This window comes from Neltuma alba, unplaced genomic scaffold (genome assembly GCF_004799145.2).
Source record: "Neltuma alba isolate B1F8T4 unplaced genomic scaffold, ASM479914v2 tig00012535_pilon, whole genome shotgun sequence".
Taxonomy (NCBI): domain Eukaryota; kingdom Viridiplantae; phylum Streptophyta; class Magnoliopsida; order Fabales; family Fabaceae; genus Neltuma; species Neltuma alba.
In genome coordinates, this window is record NW_021637000.1 from 264,038 (window position 1) to 283,888 (window position 19,851).

Genomic DNA, 19,851 nt, shown 5'->3' on the forward strand with positions numbered 1-19,851 from the left:
AGCAGAAAAGGAAGGAAGAGTGATATTGAGAGAGAGAGAAGGAACCTTAAAAGGAGCTTCAAGTAAATATCATCAGATTTGGGAGCGGTTCGCTTTGTCTTTTTGCTCTTACCTCCTGCTTTCAAATCGATTCCCTGCAATTGACGAAAATGAGAAAAGAAAAGGAAACAAGAAGGATAAGGGTTCGGAGGCGAACTAACCATGGCGAATGTACTGGCTCAGTCTCTGCTGCGCTCCGCGGCTGCTCCGGGACGAAGCAAGAATGTGAACCTAGGGTTTTTATTGTGAGAAGTGAGAACTGGAAACAAATCCAGTTCCGTCGCAGGGGTTTTTATCCTGCACCGTTTCTAGTCCGTCCGTTTGATCCGACGACCATAATCGTCAGACCGCCCGGGGACTCAGTGAAACGCTCCGTTTCATTTTGGGAAACGGAAATAAAAGAAAGAACGTTGAAAAAAAAAACATTTCTTAATTATAAAATATCAATATAATGTTTAAAATCTATAACGAACAGTATTTAATTTTTTTTATCTAAGTTATTTAATTCTTATAATTTCATCTAGTTTATAACCCAGTACTCATGCTTTTAGCCCATTCCTACTTAGTCCTTGTACTTTTATCTTCTTTCAAAAATAATTGAGTGGTCTACTCAGAACTTGTCCAATGCAATTTGAAAACAAACTCAACAGAGAAATCAAAGCCAATCTGAGTGACAACCCAATCAGCACTACTCAATCCCCTCAGCTTGTCGATTACTACCGCTGGTGATTAATCTACTCAGCTCAATCATAGTCGTGGTTCAATCTCTGGCACAAGAAATCCTATATTCACAAGGTCTGGCTTATTGGTGGATAGGCGTTAAATCTTAAGCACCAGTTTTTTCCTCGCTCCTTTCAACTTCATCCTCGCCACCGTCTTCATGTCTTCTTTCATTTTGCTTCCAGCACAGCCACAATCCCACTCCTCTTGTAGTATGAAAATGACATGATCTTGTGACATGCAATAAAACAATTGTACATACTTTTAGGACGAGCTTGTTTTTCATTAGACCCTACTAAAACCAAAATTACGTTATGGGGAACATGCACTTGCTGCGATTTATTAAAACTATTTTGTCAATGGATTTGAATATTTGAACGGAGTAAATCCGACTCTGATGGCCTTGTCCACCTCAAATTGCTCTCGCCATTTCTTGGCTCTATGATTATGCCTGGCTTCTGCATCACCTCTAATGGCTGTCTGGGGCACCTAATCGCCGGAGGAAGATCCGAGCAATGCACAAATTATTCTAGCCAAACTGAGGTCTGCTTCAAAATTTTTGATGGCTTAACGACAGATTGACATATTGAGTAGATGGAGGGAGAGCGAAGCCACGCATCAATACAATAAGAGTGGAAAGTGTGGCTACAATTTAGGAGGATGCGGCCTTCATTGCCTTCTTCCAACTCCGATAAGCAGATGACACAGTCATCATTTAATAGAGGGTGAATGGCAGAAGAGTGTGTGAAGGCGAGAAGCTACTTGAAAATAGAAGGATCTAGCCAGGCGGTGGAGAGGTGGTTGTGGGAAAGCGAGGGAAGAGACGTCGGGCGCCACCATCACGACAATGCGGGCACCGACATAAGGAGGAGTAGGCTTGTTAAAGGCAGTCATGAGGATGATCACCATTAATAAGAGAAAATAGCCACCAGAGGCACCCATTCTTGGCTCACAATGGATATCCTTTGAGTGATCAGTGTCTGGTTCCATTTTTCAGTCAAAAGAGAGGCAGCGAAACACCTGGACAGAAGCATCTTATCATCGGAGAAGTGCATTGTTATAGGAATTAGGAAGTCTTGTTTTGTGAAGGTAGGGAAACAAATCAACTAAACTGTAACTTCATAGTTGGCTTTTGATATTTAGACTTACATGCAACACCCTATTGTAAGCTTCAATATCCAAGAGAATCTAACTCATTGATTAAAAAAAAAACATTTGCTAAAAAAATCTTACTGTTGTCTTTGTTTCTAGGCGCAAGATAGCAGAGCCATACTACCCCTTTACCTGACCTGTCTTGACCTATTTTCCTTCACATCTCTAAGTCCCTAGACATTTAATACTAATGTTTATTAGTAACATTATCAAGCAGAGATGATAAGTATCATTGCTTTCTCGTTTCTAGGAGTTCACGGACGGGTCAAGATGCAGACAAGGAATAGAGGCGATGCTTGCTACCGTCCATGCAATCATTATAAGTTGTTGATAATCAATGTATTGATATGTCACAATATATTAAAAATTACAAGAGTGGTCCTATGCAATCATGTCTTGTCTCAAATTTTCATATTATAGAAGATAATGCTGTGATACAAGACAATAATTTAATGAATTTAATATTTTAAACTGCAAGACAACACCCTTGTGAGAGGGATTGTTGGATAACAGAGGTGTGAGAGATAAAGGCCCAGATGCAGTGATTGTGTCTGTGGAGATAGGACGCTCGTTGTGTAAATTTACTTTGAATGAGTTTAAAGAAGGCGCTTGTAGCATGTTTATCATTCATCATCATCTGTGAATGCTAAACGTCAAATGGTTCCTTTGAAGAAGATTAGCATAGATGCATGGTTGGACGGGTGTATGTAAGAAAGTTTGAGTGGAAGAAAACGAACCAGAAGAAATTCCGAGGTTAGTCAGCAATGACAATTCAATGATGTATCAACCTTTCCAATGACAAAAAAACAATGAGGATGCTCAGTCCTTTTATTGTGACCGTTTTTGTTTAATTTTCAATTGAATTCCTAGCTTTCGATGTGATCAGTAGCTTCCTCCAGCACCCCTAACAATCTTGTGCGAGAAAACAAAGTTCTTGGACTTAAGCAACATTTATAACACAGTGCCAATGTCAGCTGCACACACCATAACGCTTGGCATCTCTGTTCTTCTTAACTTCTTTCTTCCCCCTGATTTACTTGTTGTTTATGACTTGCTTAGATTTGCCACAAATTCTATGCTAAATATATATTTTTGTTGTTGATTTGTTGGTTATTAACCAAAAAAGAAAAGGATAAGCCCATGCCTTGAAAAAAAGACAAACGATGAGCCTCACATCTTTTGCACCAAAAAAAAAAAGTGATTGGAATTGCCCCAGAAGAACATGCAGAGTAGCAAACACTAGTTGAAGAGAAGATGTGCTATTTTGCCAATCTGAATGAACTTTTCTCAAGTGTGCCGGCGCTTCTCTCCACAGTCGCAAGAATCTGTATGTGTTGTTGAAAAAAAGCCAAATCTTTCGTGAGTACGTGATAGTCTCGAGGAAGCTTCATAATGAGGCACAAGCTGACTTAAGAGCTACCCTTCGGCTGCTTGTGGACGGCTGTTGTTTTAACTTGAAGCGTAAACACTTTGTAAGTAAGCTACGAGCTTTGTAATCACGTGAGCGGAGCGTGGTGATCTGGCGGGCTTGAGCAAATTATACTTTACGTGTTGTAATTTGAACATGAAATTTGTCCCCAAATAATGCTTGGGAACGTGAATTTGATCGTTTTAAGGGGGGCAAAAATATATAAAAAGATTACGGATAACTTGGTTCTCTATCCAGATTCCAGATTGATTTGAGGGGCTAGCATCGATCCTGTCTGGGCTTGGGCTTTGAAAGCACTTGGAGTGCATAAAGGCCTGCCAATTTAACAACTTTGTCGCATCCCCTCCATTTCGGCCTAAAAACTTTTGTAGCATTCTGTTTAGAATCATATTTGTAAGCACTTATAAATATATTTCATCAAGTTAAGATTTATTTTTTTTTACATATCTGTCTCATATTTTACAAATCGCAATTGAACAATTGTTTATAAACTATTTCAAATGGGCTCCAAGTCTTTTATCACGGCTTGGGAATTTCTTTTACCCCCCCCCGGTCCCCACGCTATGGTGATTGATAAATGAGGTGACGTGGTCATTTGTCCAGGGCACGTCGGTAAAAGCATGATACGTTGGTTTACTGACTATAACCAGGAATGATGAATCTGATCCATATGTGACCAGAATGAGTATTGAAATGGCCTTGCACATGTGGAAAAAGTAACATCCAGATGCCGTGTGAAAGATATGCATCTACCTGGAAGGCCATTCAAATGTCTTGTCTTGGTTCCTTTCCTCGCAGTTCAGGCTGGAGATTCATCTCTTTATTGGATTCCCATTTCAGATCAGACCAACAGGATGGTCGTTGGCCTAATTACGGACGCCAGCTTTAATTCTAATTTCATTTGTCTTGAAATGAAGGAGTGATCATAGCCGCCTACCCTGAAATTTCCACTTCTTACTTTTCCCACCCTACCAGACTTCTTCTCGTGTATTTTCCTTCTCTTTGTCACCGTGTACGAGTCGAGAACATGCAAATCGCCCAATTCTTCCGGAGCTCTATGCATAAGGTTTATTTTTGCATAAGAATATATATGAATTCTCCTTACTTCTTCTCCATTTATCATATTTGCTGTTGGGTGAAATCCGGAGAGTTCATATTTATTATGTTGCAGAGTTGATTTTTTTTGTCACACACCCCATAGTGCATTTCTGAACTAGCGATTATAATTTTAATAGGTTTATTTATTTATTAAAATTTAATATTGGAATGTTGATTTATAAATATTAAATAGGAGAAGAAGTTTTGGGGTAGGGGGGTGGGGAGTATTGCACTAAGTGTCTTTTTCATAATTCACCACTTTTTTCTTACCAACCCCTGATGGGTGTATGAAAACGTTCTACGGAGGGCGTCGTTTCTAGTCGACCGTTCATACTTCGTCAAGAAAAATTGAAAGCCACGCAAATCTATTCTTTAAAAAAAATAATTAAAAAAAAAGACAAAAAAACAAAACGGTTGGGGGTGGACTGCCAAATGCTTTCGCCACGCATGGCGGCACCGGGGCCAATCGAAAATTCGGAATACAAAATGATAATCATTTCGCCTGATTATTAATTACTCCTCCGGTCCTAATTATAAGACCCAATTGACTTATTTGAGGAAATTAAGGAAGTAAGTTAAGTTGGTTATTTTAATAAATAAGTGTTGTCATTCCTAAAATATCCTTGCTAATTAAGTATATTGGCTAAAACTATCATTATTAGAAGGATTATCTTGGAAAAAAAATGCATAAATATAAGAGACAAAATGGATTGGGTCTTATAATTAGGACTAATAAAAAGTCAAATTGGGTCTTATAATAGGACCGGAGGAGTACTCCTTCCTTCCTTCTTTTTTTTTTCACAGTTTTACCGTCTATTTAATATAATACAACAATACAATATTATTTTAAATCTTAACCGTCTCCATTCCATCTAATAATATAATTATACAATAAAACTTGAAACTGGACGTATGCCTGAAGACAAAATAGAAATTTAAACCAAGATAAGTAAATATTAAATAATGAGGGAGGAAGTATCTTTTACTTTCGTTAATTGTCAATCTAGAGATCACGTTATACGGACTAACCAGAATCTAATGAAAGACTCTCTTTTCATATAATTAAAATTTAAATATTTATAATAATATATAAAGAAAGAAATATGTATTGTGACATGCAAACCCGTGAATCCTGACCACGAAACCTTGATTTCGTCATGAAGTTAACTAGATTTTATACCACATACGTTTTTTTTTTTTTTTTTAATTGTGAGCCTCATATTTTCTCCGATTCTCCTTATTAATGTATAAATTTTTCAGAAGATAAACTTTTGCCCCCTGAAATACAGTTGTTTGATACATGGAAAGGGCATTCTACCGACATCTGCAGCTTTATCCACGTGCATGCTTTTAGGAAAATCAAATAGAATTCTCATTCGTTATTTTTTCTAATACAGTCCCCTGTTCTTATCCGTTATATATTAAATTCTAGGTCCCTGCACTCTGTAGCGACCTTGGGCGGCCTTGGGTGTCTGGTTCCCCAAAATAATTGTTGTCGTTGAATTATTAGTGACTCTTGATTGAATATTACATTCATGATAAACTTGTTAATTAGCATCAGCGCATCTGGTTTCAACTCATGTTACGCGCCAGCGTCCATGGCATAGAGTCATTTAACAAATTACATTATCTTCCCCCTCGGTTTCTTCAACGCATGCTTTGAGCACTGTGCATGCGGACGAAGATAAAACCCCACTCAACGATCATTCAAGCCGTTTTGAAACATGAATTTCGTACACAGCATGCCTCTATTCAAGCTTTCGAACACGTCCTTCGTAAATTCATAAGCTTTGGCTATTCATCGAGCACTCCTCCTGAGAAACCATTTAAATCAGCATCACGAACACATAGATATAATAAGATGGTATCCAGCAGCGTCATACAGAGCAATTTTTTATTGGTTGATTTCATCTTACAATATATTGAGCGAATTGAATAGCCAATCTGAATATTGTCTTTTCACTATTATTGTTTCTTTTATTTATTTATTTTGGGGATAAATTATTATTTCGATTTAATTAATGTTCTAAATTTTTACCTGTGATATGGAAGCAAGCCCTGGGAGCATTTCCCGTCAACTTGGGTGCTGCTCTTCCAGGCAATTTGACTTCAGCGTTACGTGTTTTAATTTTTCTAACTGGCGCTTTTCCAGGCACTGACTATTTCATTGTATCACCTCCTTGCGTCAGAAACTTTCGGTCGCTTTTCTCAAGCACTGCCCTCCACGCACGTACAAGGGACCAAACGAGTTAATTTGCACATCCGCATACACAATTTTAAATTAATATAAAAGTGAATTATTCGTGAATGATGAAGGCAAGCATGTGGCGCATATTGTAGTTTGATGGCGAAAGCAACCATGATCAAGGCCAACATGAACCGTGCCTATTATAAAACCAAACGCCTCTTTATTTTTTGTCCAGCAGGCACAGGACCTAACGGATTCTCAATCAGCTGCAGATTGTGCTAATGAGTATATCTGCCCCAGTTTATCTGTTCTGCGCATATTAAGTTGATAATTTTATTCATTTCTTGCCGAATACGTAACCCTTCTTTTGATCAAAACAATTATTGTATCAACAAAATCATCAGGACCGTCGTTTACTCACCAGACAGCACTATTTTTTTCCCGCAAAATTGCCACCGTGTTGATTGATTGCTTGATTGGGGAGCGGTGCTCCAACACATACGCAACTTGATATTTCCCGCCCAAGTTCAGGATGCACAGCAACATATTGAGATAATGATTCAAAATAATAAAATAACTACGGGAGCCGGAAGAATTAAGCACAAGTGGCAGAGGCATTGACACTTGTCAGCTGGCAGAACGGTCCCCACTCTTAAGACGATTCCAGTAGATTTGATCGAAGGCCGGTTGTAGTGCGCACGCTGCCAGGTCCGTGAATTATACACATCTTTAATCTTCAGCGTTCCTCTGCCTCATAAAATGTCTTGAATATTTTCCACCGCGCAACACAAAACATTGGCCGTAGGAATTACGAGCGACCCGTATAGTATAATTCCTCAAAAATATGTCGATGGCTCAATATAAATGTCTTCTTCTATTTGATTTTTTTCCCTCGTCAAGCACTTATCACGGTTCACCCACAGTCTGTTTTTTTTTTTTTTTTTTTTATAGAGGCCAGTTTATATTTGACGTTCTAGAACATTGGCGGCCACAAGCCGGGGTTTCGTTTTTAGTCGGATATACTCATGGGACCAGGACACACTTTGCTTGTCGCGTTATGTATTATGAAAACTCCTCTATTTATTTCTAAAACGAAAATTACATTGGAATAAAATCCGAGGGGGAAAAAGATAAGGACACTACAATTGGACGATATGGCTTCGTCCTCTGTTTCTTAGGACTGAGAACAGAGGAAGTCACCGCACGATCCATAAGAAATTCCAGATCTACATCCCCGAAGGATTTGTGTAGCCATATAGCCACCAAAGCCAGCTCGGAGCGACGCCGTTTAAGAAGTGCATTTCGTTCTATTCCAGGCCAGATACACGAGACGACATGGTCAATCCATCGATCTGGACCCCGGAGTTTCATTTCACTGGTTTTCATTTCTTGCCCAGAAGCGTGGCGCGCAGCTCGGCGACGTCGATCTCCTTGGTATTCTCCGGTCTGTAGTAACCAGTGACGGGGTCCGGCACCCACGACTCCTTTTCGGCGGTCACTCGCTCTTCCACGGATTTCTTGGCCACTTTACCGCTCATGGAGGCAGCTCCGGCCCTTGCGGCGGTTGTGGCGAATCCCTGCGATGACGACGCGAATCCACGCCTGCTTATGACCAACAAAGCCAAAAGTTACAGCCAAACCCCCATTCATGAGCTTTAATCAAAATAATCTAACAAGCAATTCATTGATCGAATAAGCCGGTCATTATGAAGGAAGAAAAGTGACGATGGAGTACCTGGAGATGGCGTTGACGAGGAGAACAGAGAGACCGTTGAGGTTGGAGAAAGAGCGAGCCATGGTGAATGGTGGAACTTGTGTGGGGAAGCTGCGGAAAGCTGCTTTTGATAGGTTAGGGTGATGAATACAAGGAGAAGAAGCTTTCCACAGCGGCGAGAGGAACCTTTCTTTCTGATCGGCGCCTCTCTTTCCCAACACTTATTCCTTGGGTTCTATAATGGAACTCGGGGGGCATTATATATAGGCGAAGCAAGGGCAGGGGTGGGGACGTTATTAATCGTCGGATTTTTCTTTTTCTTTCACGAGGAAAAATAGGAGAATTATGAGGCGCGTGCGGGAAGGAACGCGGAAGTGGGAAATCAAAAATAGGTTTCCATAATTGAAGGGAGGACGGAAGACCCGTCAAAATAAAGCATATAAAGAACCTCTCCCATTATGCCACCTGTCCCTTGCTCGCCGCTGAGACCCGTTTGGGGCGGCAATTCCTTTATAATGTAACCCAAGTATCGTTCATCACGTCTTCCCTTTACCATCTTCTTATGTATTGGAACACGTGTACGGTATGCATATAATTTTTAACCTAAAATAATTTGGCTGGAGGGCAGAAATATCCATATTTTTCTTTTTCTTTTTCGTTTAACTTAAATTATTGGTATAAGGTCGGCCTGGGGGAGGGTTGGCGGCGGAACGCAATGGAGACTAATGTATGACTCAGTCAGAGTGAGTGGCCTGTATGCAGTCAATGCTGTGTGGAACCTAGAAAGTGATGTGGGGAATGCGTTGAATTTGGCCTTTGTTTGCTCAATTCTGTTTCGCCATATATCGTGATTATGATTATTTGAATTTTCCGTTCGGTTTATTTGACTTCTTGTATGTGCTTTTCCCAACTTGCCCATGGAATGGCATCCCCGGTTATTTACCCCCACTCTGGATGGGACGCCTAGCTTTTAGAACTTCCTAAGAGGCGCATTTGGTGCGCAGCCTCATCTCTACGGCAATATAATCCAACTTTAATTGCTTTATAGAATCACGGTTATATTATCAGTATAAATACTATTTTATTTGCGGCTTCATCAATCATAAAGCCCGGGCTCGTGAGAGTTCAGAACCAAACATGATTTTTTTTATAAAAAATAAAATGAAGGAAAGTCGGTCCCTCTTGATTGTGAATTTGTGATTTATCCAAGCACATTTAAATTCGGACAAATTAGTAAAAAAATCCCTGTTTGAATTGCACACATCGAATGATATATTGTACTCACAGATCATACTTGCACTTGCACAATTCATGTCTTTTTGGTCAATTAAAATTTTAAACAAGAATTTTTCCTTTAAATTCTTTTCTGTTTGAGTGAGTCCTTTTTATTTAAAACTCACACGCCTCCTCTCAATTGATCTCGAATTTATCATTGACTGACTAATAAAGAGGAGGAGTGTTCACTCGGAGCATGATGATCTATCCATGAGGTTGCGAGATCATTAAGATAGAAAAAACTGATCACGCACTCAGAATACTAAACATTATACTCTTAAAAGTCAGCGACTAAATAATTACTAGGACTATGGCACAAATTTCATATCAAGCATGTCCATATTGTGAACTAAGGATGAGTTGGACTTCTGTTTAAAATGTTTATAAGTACTATTTTAATTTTCATTTATCAAATATGAGATAAGTAGATGAGAAAAATTTCGTGTCAGTTTACATAAATGTGCTTCAACCTTATGGATCATGGATCCAAACAAGCTCTTAATACATCGTCCACTGTAGTCTTGGTGAACTTGGTGCTTAGGCTCTTGGAGAGTACATGCGAGTAAGTAAATTTCGGCCATCTAACATCATACCAGTACATACTGAAGGCCACAGCCAATTTCCACTCTAACCGCGTACTTGCATGAATCTCTCTTCTTTAGAAGAGGTGACTAAATGATTTAAATACGATCCTAGCACGCACTTCGTACCATAGATAAGTTACCCTCTTACTTTTTAGTTGATACCGAAGAGCAGTGCACTGCGTGGCCATTTTTTATTAATTTTTAAATAAATTAAAAGTAAACTTGTAATTTTATAATGCTGTCACTTCGTCGCCACGTCAAGTGTTTTGCCATAAAACGACACTTTCCTTTGCGCCTGATATTTTCCCCTCCGTCGACATGGATGATTGTTCTAGACACATGACTCGTATTACACGATCGATCATATATATGCGGATGGGAAGCGTTCTGGGGGGCCAGCCGCGACAAGACCCAATTTGCTGCATCCTCGTCTTCATGCATGATGACTGCGCGCGTGGCTTCGCCGCTCTGATTAAATATTTCATTTTCTAGTTTCCTAATTCTCAGCTTTGTCTTTATTCGCCTTCCGCCAAGCTTCGTGACTGGTAATTGATTAAATTAATTACGCGTCTTAAATTATTCTTAATCCAATCCATCATTCATCTGTCCCCACAACCACAAACCCGGATATTTTCTTTTTTTGAAAAACGGCTGTCAACAGCGATTCAGTGGAAGCATCTTTTTTATTGGCAAATTAAAATGCTACACGCACACGCACACTCCCCACCACCTCATTCGGATGCAGGCTCTTGGCAAGGATTGATCTAAAAAATTTTACTACTAGATATTTTATTATGAGCAAAAATATTATTTTAATTCCTGCAGTTTTGATTCAGCATCGAGTTAACGCTTAAGAACCAAGACATAATAAGGTTAAAATTATATAGCGATAAAAATTTATTTTTTTCCCTTATCTCAAGCACTCTACACCAACATGGAAAGCTATTCTTAATTAAACAAATGGTCCTTATTGGTATTGCCGGGAATTTATTATTTTCTTTGAAGATATTTTTTGTTCTTAAGCTATTGAATGATGTAATAATATTCTTAAACTTGTAAAAACATTATAGTTGGCTCTTGCTTTTAAACACAAGCAACTATTGTTCAAAACAATCACAGATAAAAAACAAATATATGCTCCCCACCACACAGTTAACAGATGTTTGCTTCTTTTTAATGGCAAAGGCCTATTACAGTCTTGTTCAAAGTTTGAGGGCGACTCCAATGCTCACGGGAGCACAATTTAAGGGTAAACATGCTTTTTTGGACCAAAAAAAAAGGGTAAACATGCTTTTTAACCTTTTGGTTTTTTCTTGCAAAAAGGAATTCACTCTTTTATGCAAACATGACTGCAGACCAGCCCAACCTAGTCGACAGGCCACGATCCTGGCCCTTATACACGGGCCGAAATGAGAAGCCCGATATTGGTCGAAAACCTCTTTTAGGCCCGATATCTTAAAAAAAATGACAGTGTTCCGCGGACGGATGGTTTTTCCGGCACCGTGATAAACCCTACATCGTCCTCGTTGAAGTCCCTTGGAGTCGCTGACTGATTTGAAAGCGAGTCGGGCATCCGAACCTTCACTAGAGGAGAGGTCGGAACTGAAGGATGTCGGAAGTCAGTGCGGGCCCTGAAACACCACCCAACATGACCATCTACATCAACAACCTTAACGAGAAGATTAAGCTTGACGGTACCTGCCTTCGACCCCTATTAATTACAATTCCTCTCATTTTCACCATTTTTTTGTCCGAAAATTCTCTGTATCGGTTTCTTTTTAATTTTTTTTAATTGAATGTAGAGCTGAAGAAATCGTTGCACGCTGTTTTCTCCCAGTTCGGCAAGATACTGGAGGTGTTAGCTTTCAAGACTCTCAAGCACAAAGGTCAGGCTTGGGTTGTGTTTGAGGATGTATCCTCTGCTTCCAATGCGCTTAGGCAAATGCAAGGTTTCCCGTTTTATGATAAGCCCATGGTTTGTTCCTTCGCTTTCTTGGTTTTCTAATTTTTATCTGATTAGTGTTTGTGCGTGGTTTTCTAAACCCCCGACCTACACCGTAATGCACTGTTCTTAAAGTCCTTAAATGTCCACAATGCTCATTAAGTGCTGTACTTAATTTGACTTATTTATGGAAGGAGGGTAACCGGAAGAAAACTTGGCCTGGAGAGGTTGATGGATCTACTTAAATTTAGAAGTATAGAATAACAGGCTTTATTTACAGTTCATGGATCAGTTTAGACTGTAGATTCTGTGATATATGGCCTGATTGCATAAGCTGCATCCTTTTATTTCGTCACTTTGTCAAAATCCTTTAATTCGCTCAGTTTATTCCACGCCACATCAATTTCTTACTATTGCTGGAAATTGAATTTGGTGTTGCGATTTGCAGAGAATACAGTATGCAAAGACTAAATCAGATGTAATAGCAAAAGCAGATGGCACTTTTGTTCCCAGAGAAAAACGCAAGAGGCACGATGAGAAAGGTAGAGTAAATTGCTTGTAGCCCGCTTCTCTCTGAAAATGGGAACCCAAACCCAAAAATGACCAAAATGTGACAATGTATTGGGTTGAACCGTACTGTCTGAGCCTGGGCTTTAAGTGTTCATGCCAACTGATGCTTGCTTATGCACTAGAATATGAATTTTGAGAAAAGAAAAATTGTTCTACTTGTGAATCCCAACTGCAGCCTTCTGTGCAGTTTAGTTTGTCTGGGCTGGGGAGAGATCCTATTTATTTAGGATGTGCTTAGCTCTCATGCTCTGTAGTCTAGGTAATGGTAAACTTATGTTTTGCATATGAGATTAAATGTACAATATATTTATTGAAGAATCAATTTGAAAAGGAGAAGAAAAATGATAAACTGCCGAATTGGACGGAGTTGACCTGGCTGTAATTTGTCTCAGGCAAGAAAAGGAAGGACCAACATGATGCAAATCAAGCTGGAATGGGAATCAATCCTGCATATGGTGGTACATATGGTGCAACGCCTCCTGTGAGTACCCTCTGCAGCTTAATTTGTTCACCATGCCATTCATTTATCATGATGATGTTAAAAACATAATGATTTTCTAGTAGTCTGTCTCAGTTGAATTTGACATGTTACCAGCGTAATTCTCCTTTTTGTGTTATAGTAATTGATATTTGAAAGGTTGGCTCTTGGATTTGTGCTAAAATTCCATTGAAGATAAGCATGTAGGGGTTTTCATGCTAGAAATTTTCTGAAAGAAAAACTGCAAAATTTTCTTGCAAGTTGATTGGGTTGCCTACAGGACAAAGAATGAAAACTGTATTAGAGAAAATTGAGACAGATGGCATTATGGTCAATGTTTTTGTTTTAAAAGGAAGATGATGAACTGAACTCTTTCGAATAAAATTCATATTCAGATGCACAGTAACGTGATTGATTTGTTCTTTTTCACTTTGTTGTGACTATAAGTACGTAATTACCTCTGCAATTGATTCTGTACGCTAATGTTGCTTCAATACCAGATCGCTTATCCAGGTGGTGCAAAATCTATGGCTCCTGAGGCTCCTGCACCGCCCAATAATATTCTCTTTGTTCAGAACCTTCCCACTGAGACAACTCCCATGATGTTGCAAATGCTTTTTCTTCAATATCCTGGTTTCAAGGAAGTTAGAATGGTGGAAACAAAACCAGGTATTGCTTTTGTGGAGTATGGAGACGAGATGCAATCCACGGTGGCAATGCAGGCTCTCCAAGGCTTCAAGATTACCCCGCAGAACCCTATGTTGATAACTTATGCCAAAAAATAGGTTTTTTGTGCTCTGCTAGAGAGAGGCCACCATCATAGGTCTAATCCACAGCTTGAACTTAGTCATCCGCCAAATGGAAGCCTTCATATTCCCGGTTGCTGTATCCTGAAAAAAGTCGCAGTTCCTGTATGAATGTAGTTAAGAGTAATTTGATCATTTTTGCGGTTATCTTCGAACTAACGGTTACGAGTTTATTCCTGTATGCGACATGCTCATACTGGACTGCATCTCTCGAAGAATATATTGGGTGTTTGAGACCATCACTATATCTACATATGATGTAAATTCTTCAAGAAACCGTATTATTTTAAAGTTCTGTATACTGTGATGGTGTGACTCATTTTAGATTTTAGATACGGGAGGTGTTTAGATGGAAATTAAATCATAGTTTTAAAAATGATTGTATGGCATATAAAATAAACATGTAGGGGAGTTTGTCTCAATTTGTGAAAAAATACTTTTAAAAAGCATTTTTGATATTATCCAATCAACCCCGAGAAGGCAATAAATTAGTCATATTGACGAAACGAGTGTCTTGAGTCTCATTAACCATCATCTGCACAAGCAGCTCAAAATTGGAAAACCTGCAAAGTTACTGTTCAAGACTTATTGTTCATATGGTCGGGAAGTTGGATGATGGATCACTCTCGTTTGTTAGCGTCAATGTAATGCCATCGCATCAGGGACAGATTAACATGAAAAAAATGTTCGAGATTAAAAGAAATAGACTGAGGTTTTTCAAACTCATACTTTGTACTTTATTCTTAATGTTGGATTAACATAAGCAGAAGTGATCTTTATCTTAACTGGCTTGTGCAAAATCAAGCCTCGATAAAAATCATAAGCATAAAGCCAGGCAGTAAGTTATCCTCTCCATTTTCTTGAGGGATTTTAGCTTTTCAGCTGCCTTGGTCCGCGTCGGTAAGTGATAACAAAGTAGTGTTTCCATTCATCATGTGACGGATTCGTATTCGAGTGAACAAGTTGGAAGATTTCACGAGTTTCCAAATTTAATTGCGTTGGTAAGGAAGTACTGTTTTTTTGTTGTGTTGCTGTTCTTTTCTCTGGATCAGAGTCAAAAGCAGACGTCGAGTGTTGCAGAATTCTAGCAACTTGGGAGCATGATTGATTTTCAAAAGCCTTTGAAAAATATGAGAGTATGACCAAACAAAGCATTTACTACACATCCAGCAACAGGATGCACACGCCAATACGAAGTCTTCGGATTTGATAATGACCTCATCCAGAATCTATGTTCTCCTCCTACAAGATAAAGCACGCTCGTTCTAAAGCAATAACGGTTCCCATTCGTTTCAAATGGAGATACGAAAAGTCACCCTTCCAACATAATTGCCCATTGATCACTTTGCAAGAAACCAAGAAGGGTTCTGCTTCGCCTTTAAACCTCCATACTTGGTTTATGACACTGAAGGTCAAGGATGCAGCAAATAGTAATGATGGTCTGCGTCAGTGTGACGACCTATGTAAAACCTCTAAATTAAGATTTGAATCATCATGACACGGCACAAGTTCCCGCATGCTTTGCAATTGCACCAGAAACTTCATCATGTTTCATCCCAAACAGAGGAAACCTCAGCAGGGCACGCAACGAGGATTATGGAACACTACTCGCCATAAAGAAACTGAGCTCTGGAGAAACATGCATGTCCAAAAACTGCTCTGAGCGGAGGATAATTGCCTTTTAAAAGAGTTCTCATCCGTATTAGTCCAAAACAGTACAAAGTTATCGGCTTGTTTCGTTTGCCTAGGCATTGAATTCAAGTAGCTGGAGTTTATTTATGAATGCCAGAATACCAAGTTTTGTCAGCCAGTGTCAATTGTTTACTCTCTCTTCTGCCGGGAATTAATGACAGTGTTTGAAATTCTGGAAGTCTCCCATCTGTTAAACCACCAAAAACTTAGGGGGGAAAAAGGTAAGGCCTAGTGGTTATAGGGAATCATATCTAAGTAGGGAGTTTCCTAACTTTCTCAAAAACTCACACATGCCATACTCGAAAACTTGCACCCAACACGCAAAGCCTACGTGCACTCATCCATTATTCTTCTCCACTGCTTGCACCATCCATTCCTTCGCAAATGAGAAAAGGCAAAACCAATATAAATACAGTAGTACAGTGGCAATAGGGCCTTTAGAGAGTGGACTCGTGCTTCTCTCTCTGCTGCATTGAACCTCAAATGAACAAAAGGGTTGTTGGCCTTTTTTATGAAATTAAGGCAGACAAGTCTCGATTTGGGTTTCCTTCGATATCCCTACTTTGATTTTCTGTGTGTACTAGCATCATGGCATGACATGGTTTGCCAGAGCTTTGTTTTTTTCCCCCTTTTTTCTTTTTCCCCGCTTTCACACAAAGACCGCCAATTCACTCATTGCTTCTCCCAGGTTTCTTCTCTTCTCTATTATCCAGAGTTGCACCTATATATACCCAGCCTTTTTCCTCTATGCAGTTCAACTTCCACCACTGTTCTCAAAGCCAGTGTCTGATCTTGATCGTGTGAGAAACTCCTTGTTGGAGAAGCAGGGCACGTGCAGATCTCTTGGCTCTTCAATGCCAACGATTCCTTTGCACGTGCTCCCCTTCTCCAACACGGGCTTCTCACCCTTGTGTCTCCCTTGAGCTCCCTGCGTGGGTCTGGTTCCGTTTGAGGTAGGGCCCTTTTTCTTTCGACGTTATCTTGTTCGGATGCCGTTTGTTCATCAAGAAAATGAGGGAAGCGAAAACGCAGTTGCTTTTCATGCTGAGATATACAAATTACTCAGCATCTGCAGTTTCTAAAATTCAACTCATTTAAGTTCGTTCATATGTCTTGCTGAAGGGAAGGGACGATGAAGCTGAACGCCAGCCAAAAGGACACTGTTTCTTTGTTCCTGCAATCACGCGACAGATGGAGGGGAGAATGCTGAAAGAGATAATGGAGAGAGTGAACAAACGGAAAAATTAGGGTATTATTTGCTTTGCTGTTTTTAAAAATGAAAAGCAAAAAACTTGTGTTAAAACGTGTTTTTATAATTTAATCTGAAAAAATTGAAAAGCTAAAATTTGTTTTAAACAAATCATGTGCTTGATATTTTATTACTTTCTCTAATCAAATTAGAGAACTATCAATGATAATCATGCCAATAAAGCAAACTAGTGTTTCACCTCCTTCATCATTTTAGATGTATTTTTGAAAATAATGATTAAAACATTTTTTTACTTTGGAAATTATTCTACAAAATTATTTTGAGAACACAAAAATAATAGTGAAATCAAATAAGTTTTTCACTTCTTTCAAATGGGTTGCACCACGTCGTGATACTGCTACTTAAATATTCAGCGCACGTTTGAGATAGCATTAAAAAATTTCATGAGTTAAGATTACAAGATTTGCTCAATGGAAAAAATGATGTTTGATTGTTGTATGACTTTTGAGATAATTGATTTTTTTTTTTTATCAAAAACTACAACCTTTTTTTTTGTTATGTAGTTTTAGCTCTTTGGCTTTTCTTTTTAGATTTCAACCTTTTGAAACTAAGCTCTTAACATATCATTTAAATAATTACATGTCAAATTGACTGTTTAAATAAAAATTTATTCAAATATTAATCGTATTACGTTAATTAAATTTTATCCTAATTTTAATAAATGCATATTTGGAGTTTGTTTGCATCAATGGGGAGTCAGAAATAAAGTTTGGATGGAATAATTTCATAAATATGATTCTAGGTGAGATTGATGTCGTTGTAATATAATTTATTTCGATTTTTTTAATCAAAATTGATTTTAAAGAAATAGATCTATTTAAATATTTTTAATCACACACATTTTTAAGTAATTAATGATTACAAAACACATCACCTTTATATCACAGTATTTCACAACTAGTTGAAGTGCATATCACATATAATTTATTATATTCAATGAATAGAAAGTATAAGTTGGCAAAAAAGGTGTAAACATCAAAAAATCAAAAGTAGGAAGAATTAAATATTGAAAATATTAAAGGGAAAATCCTAAAAAAGTGATAGCTGAATTTCAAAATTCCAAATCAGTATTCGTCACTACATTCATAAAGAAAATGACTACATTCAAAGAGTAAATGACAACTCATTTTTGTAGTAATTCCTGATGTGGCATTTTAAAATTCAGTAGTCACTTTTTTTAGATTTTCCCAATATTAAACACGATTTTTACAATATCTCCTTTTTCCTGAATTATAATCAATATTATCATATGCATTATAGTTATAATATTATATTTTATATAAATTGTAACCGTTTAAAGAAATTTCACCTTAAAAATACTTATAGTATTACTCTTCTGGTCCTTAATATAAAACCCATTTAAGTAATCTGATTAGATTAAGAAAGTTAGGTAGGTTAGTTAATTATAAGAAAAGTGACATTTTTTCTAAAACACCATAATCATCTTTCTTAATACCCAATTTCCCTCTTCTACTTGATTATGGTTGAGGGAGTATCCATAGGAGTAATTTAGAGAAAATTGATAAATATGAGAAATGAGTCTTATATTTAGGACCAAAACCAACTCAAGAATTGAGTCATATATTAAGAACCGGAGGAGTATAATATTATCATATATTACCTCCGATCCTTGATATAAGAGCTAATTGACCAATTTGAGTATATTAAAAAAATTAGTTAAATTAGTTACTTGTAATATATGGGTATTATCTTTTCTACAATATTTTTACTAATCAAGTGCCATTTGATGAAATATTTAATATGTGCAATTACTGCTAGTACTATATTAAAAAAAAGATAAATATAAAAGACAAAGTGGATTGAGATTTTATATTTAGGATCAAATTAAAAATTAAACAAACTCATATATTAAGGACAGGAGATAGTAGTAGTACAATCAAGAATGTGCTTATGATTATATTATTACATCATAAGGAATAAGGAATACAATCATAATTAGGACATTTCTTATGTCAAGTTCTTTATATTTATTATATTAAGTTTTCCAATTACAACGTAATCATATATTCTATTTTTAAAATATCAGCATTTAATATCCTTTAATTATAGGCCTAGATAAAAAATAAAACAAATGGTCACATGTGATTAAAAAACTTGGCATGATAAATATGAGATTTGTGTTATAATTCGTACATATGTACGTATAAGTTATAATATAACAATACCATAATTAAATCCTTATTGAATGTTCAATTCGTTATTCAAAGCAAATCGTAAGTATATGTATCATTTTATTGGAGATAATCATATTTGAGGTCAAATCGAGCATTAAATACGAGTATATTTCTTAATAAAGATTCGAACTTTAATTCATCACATTGTAAGAAATGAGTCAATTTCGTTAGTCTTAACCCTCGTTGGTGATAATTATTTGTTTTACTTATCAATCACTCGTTCTTTATGTGTGCGTACATATGCTAAAATTTGGACGAGTTAGACTCCGGAGGTTCACCAATATCAAAGTGCTTACAGATCGTTCATTAAGAAGATTCTCATATTAATAGCGGAATTCAAACTCATGATTTTATATATTACTAGCTAATTCTTTACTAACTAGACAAACTTGTATTGGTACCACTCATTCTATGTTATTTTCTATTCTTTACCAGTGAAAATGAGATCTTGTGAGAAGAAAAGGAGAAAGGGGAATTCGAGAGGATTTGTTCTCTAATAACAGAAGCTGCTGAAAGAAGGTGATTTAACACCTTATTAATAATAAATTACGATTTTAACTGAATAATTGGTAATTGATTTTAAGGCGTGTTTGGATGACATCAACCAATCAGAATTGATGATCATTTACCAACTTCCCAAACAGCCAAAAACATTCTTCGCTCGAAAAAAGGTTACTAAACTGGGGGGACGGCTCCGAA

At 37.6% G+C, this 19,851-nt stretch overlaps 2 protein-coding genes across 2 annotated transcripts; one reads left to right on the forward strand and one right to left on the reverse strand.

Moving 5' to 3' along the window:
- Nucleotides 1–7,686: 7,686 nt before the first annotated feature.
- Nucleotides 7,687–8,578, reverse strand: LOC114728412 (indole-3-acetic acid-induced protein ARG2-like). The gene is made up of 2 exons (XM_028915323.1): nucleotides 8,362–8,578; nucleotides 7,687–8,228 (listed from the first exon to the last, which is right to left on the reverse strand). Exons 1-2 carry the CDS (start codon nucleotides 8,421–8,423, stop codon nucleotides 8,009–8,011), a joined length of 282 nt encoding a protein of 93 aa, XP_028771156.1. The 5' UTR covers nucleotides 8,424–8,578; the 3' UTR covers nucleotides 7,687–8,008.
- Nucleotides 8,579–11,705: 3,127 nt separating this feature from the next.
- Nucleotides 11,706–14,351, forward strand: LOC114728411 (U1 small nuclear ribonucleoprotein A). Its single transcript, XM_028915322.1, has 5 exons — nucleotides 11,706–11,893; nucleotides 12,002–12,174; nucleotides 12,590–12,683; nucleotides 13,104–13,192; nucleotides 13,690–14,351. Exons 1-5 carry the CDS (start codon nucleotides 11,809–11,811, stop codon nucleotides 13,972–13,974), a joined length of 726 nt encoding a protein of 241 aa, XP_028771155.1. The 5' UTR covers nucleotides 11,706–11,808; the 3' UTR covers nucleotides 13,975–14,351.
- The last annotated feature ends 5,500 nt before the right edge of the window (nucleotides 14,352–19,851 follow it).

What these genes read in the sequence shown, in the direction of transcription:
- LOC114728412 (XM_028915323.1), bottom strand. Translation starts at nt 8,423, where the DNA reads ATGGCTCGCTCTTTCTCCAACCTCAACGGTCTCTCTGTTCTCCTCGTC. An exon ending in CTCGTCAACGCCATCTCCAG is followed by an intron (nt 8,229 to 8,361) that starts GTACTCCATCGT and finishes GGTCATAAGCAG; the next exon opens with GCGTGGATTCGCGTCGTCAT.
- LOC114728411 (XM_028915322.1), top strand. Translation starts at nt 11,809, where the DNA reads ATGTCGGAAGTCAGTGCGGGCCCTGAAACACCACCCAACATGACCATC. An exon ending in CAAGAGGCACGATGAGAAAG is followed by an intron (nt 12,684 to 13,103) that starts GTAGAGTAAATT and finishes AATTTGTCTCAG; the next exon opens with GCAAGAAAAGGAAGGACCAA. An exon ending in CATATGGTGCAACGCCTCCT is followed by an intron (nt 13,193 to 13,689) that starts GTGAGTACCCTC and finishes CTTCAATACCAG; the next exon opens with ATCGCTTATCCAGGTGGTGC.